Source organism: Malania oleifera, chromosome 1 (assembly GCF_029873635.1).
Source record: "Malania oleifera isolate guangnan ecotype guangnan chromosome 1, ASM2987363v1, whole genome shotgun sequence".
Taxonomy (NCBI): domain Eukaryota; kingdom Viridiplantae; phylum Streptophyta; class Magnoliopsida; order Santalales; family Ximeniaceae; genus Malania; species Malania oleifera.
In genome coordinates, this window is record NC_080417.1 from 23,787,450 (window position 1) to 23,790,482 (window position 3,033).

At 41.4% G+C, this 3,033-nt stretch overlaps 1 protein-coding gene across 1 annotated transcript; it reads left to right on the forward strand.

Annotated features, from left to right (window-relative positions):
- The first annotated feature begins 717 nt into the window (after positions 1 to 717).
- On the forward strand, positions 718 to 1,954 carry LOC131158966 (dof zinc finger protein DOF3.4). Its single transcript, XM_058113850.1, has one exon. It carries the CDS (start codon positions 1,014 to 1,016, stop codon positions 1,743 to 1,745), a length of 732 nt encoding a protein of 243 aa, XP_057969833.1. The 5' UTR covers positions 718 to 1,013; the 3' UTR covers positions 1,746 to 1,954.
- The last annotated feature ends 1,079 nt before the right edge of the window (positions 1,955 to 3,033 follow it).

Consider the following 3,033-nt stretch of genomic DNA (forward strand, 5'->3'; position numbering starts at 1 on the left):
ATTTGATTGAATTATATAAATTTTACGTTCAAAATTTAACTTGATTTCAATTTATCATATAATTATTTGATAAATATTTAATTATACGGTATGTTTTTAAGATTTAAGTTTCACTTAATTAAGTTAGTTTTAATTATAAAAACTTACCAATATTTTTATGGGATAGGAGGTGATTCAGGTTATCTCTATTTATGTAACATAAATTTGATAATTTTTCAATTAATCAAAATAAAAACTCAAACTGAATTTATTGACCTCTTCAAATAATTCAGCAATTGAAGTTGAACAAAACCAAGTCAAATTTGAAGTTGAGTAAGCAATAAAATTTTTATTTTATGTGTTAGGAAAATTACTTTTTTTTAAAAAAATTATTTACACAGATAATTATTATGTAAAAACTTCAAAATATGATTTGCTTGCATGAAACTTTGCCCTTTAAATTTTCAAATCAACTAGCTTATAAAAATATCAATCATAACTCAACGTGAAAACTAATTACAAATTTCTACACATTATTTGTTTGTTTTTTAACTTTATATTGTTCTTTGGATTAAAATATTATTATTATAGTGGAAACCGCGGCCCGAGCGGGTAGAGGCTCAACCCAGCAAGCCGACCCAAATAGGGGAGGGAGGGTGGGCGGGACCCATGTGGAGCCGACTGAAATGTCAGCATGCATTGATGTCCAGAACCGAACATTGTAAGCCTGTAAAGCTGTTTCACTCTCTGGAACTCCATATAACCCTTGCCCAACACAAAATATGTCTGAGGCCAGACCCAGAGGCCAGAGCTATACCCCCTGCCTCTCTCTCTCTCTCTCTCTCCATAAAAACCCCCCAAGCCCCTCCCAAACAACCCAATTGGATCCACCTCCCTCTCCTCATCCATCTTCATCTTCAATCATCTTCTTCAATTCTCCACTGATCAAGTTATATTCCTCCTTCTACCCCAACCCCTTAATTCCAAATTAATCCAACGTACACCAACCCAATCACTACCATTCGCGGCCAAATATGCCCTCAGACACCGGCGACCGCCGACCCACAAAACCCACTACGGCGGGTCCTCCTCCGCCGGAGCAAGAACACCTCCCCTGCCCCCGCTGCGACTCCACCAACACCAAGTTCTGCTACTACAACAACTACAACTTCTCCCAGCCCCGCCATTTCTGCAAGTCCTGCCGCCGCTACTGGACCCACGGCGGCACCCTCCGCGACATTCCCGTCGGCGGCGGCACCCGCAAGAACGCCAAGCGCTCCCGCACCGTATGCGCACCCTCCTCCTCCTCCTCTGCCGCAGCCGCCGCCGCAGCCTCCCTCGACTTCAACCACCCTTCGTTACCCGCCGCTCCCCTTTTTATATCCCTCGCCGGCCAAGGGTCGTCGGTGCCGTTCGTGGGCTGCGACGGCAAGCCCAACAATCTTAACGCCTACGGGAGCTTCACCTCTTTGCTAAATACTCAGGGGCCCGGCTTCCTGGCCGTGGGCGGGTTTGGGGTCGGGCTTGGGCCCGGGTTTGAGGATATGGGCTTTGGTATGGGCAGGGTGGGTTGGCCGTTTCAGGGAATTGGAGACGGTGTCGCCGGCAGCTGCGATGGCGCTGGGCTCGGGGGCGGCGGTGGCGGAGCAAATCTCATGGGGAACACGCGGCAGTTCGAGAGTGGGGAAGCTGGGTTTGTTGGCGGTGGGGATTGTTTTTCTTGGCCGGACCTCGCTATTTCCACTCTCGGAAATGTTCTGAAATGATACATATTGGTTTTCTTTCTCCTAATTTTTTCCTTTTTGTTACTAAGAGTAGCTTTAAGGTTTTCCCCTTGACGGGAGGAATGTTATGATTACTTAGGTATGGCAATTAGGGCGAGCGCTCTCATCTTTTGACTTCAATGCATGCCTCTGTTCGCCGATGTGTTGCTGACATGGCACAATGAACATTAACGTACCTCTTGTTTCGCTGACGTGTCATGTTTTTGTTGGTTGATAAAGCATACTAGAAAAGTCAAATTATTATTTTAAAAAAAAAACTCGGGAAGCAACAGAATGGGAATGCTGCAATTTTTGTGTTGGGTTTGGGTTAAAAATTGGATGGCTTCCATCCATATAATTGATTCTGAATACGAATAATCAATCGTTTGAAGAAGAATAAATACGGCGCCGTCTTAAATTTAAGATTTTTAAACAATTTAGGTAACCTTCTCTCGGCTTATTTCCTCCTATTCAACTTCTACCATTTGATATTTCCAAGCCACCCGACCAATATTCTTAAAAGCATAGTAGACGATCCAAATGTTGTTAATTGAAAATCCTTTTTTCTCATTTATTTTTTTATCCATTTGAATAATCTTGGTCCCACCCCCCCCCCCCCCCCAAAAAAAAAAAAAAAACCCTCTTCCTCTATTTTGAATAATTTGTTAGTTTGGGAATTCTTATTTTTAAATTTTAGGCCAAATATCTAAATTGCTCTAATATAATAAATTTGTTTGTAAAGAGTAGGGGTGGTAAAACCGCTTAACGGGGCAGGTTCGAGCATGTCGTAAATGGGTTGGGATTAAATGTGTCCGGGTTCAAGTTGATTTGCTTATTAACAGGTTACTATTATATAAACCTAAATTCGCTCATTTAATATACTGGTCACTCGTTTAAAAAATTATATAATTTATTTATTTTAAAAAATTTAAAACATTTCACATTTTTTATTTAAAAAAGCGCACACTCCTTCATGATGCACACATTACTACTAGGCAGATGAGATTTGTAGTTTTTTTTCAAACCATAATTTTTAAAATTTCAAAATACCACAAAAAATTAAAATTAAAATTTATAATGGCAACAAAAGATAAATCTAAGCAAATATAAAAGGAATTGAGGGAGGTCGTGGCTGCTCGTGAAGGAGATCTGACCCTCGCCTAACCAGCGCCACTCCTTGGCCCTCACTGTTGTGGTGTGAATGTCACGGCCTCACGTCTCACTCGTTTATAAATAAGTCATCTTGTCTCAGTCTAAACCCGATTTCAACGGCGTGTCACCTATCCACTTT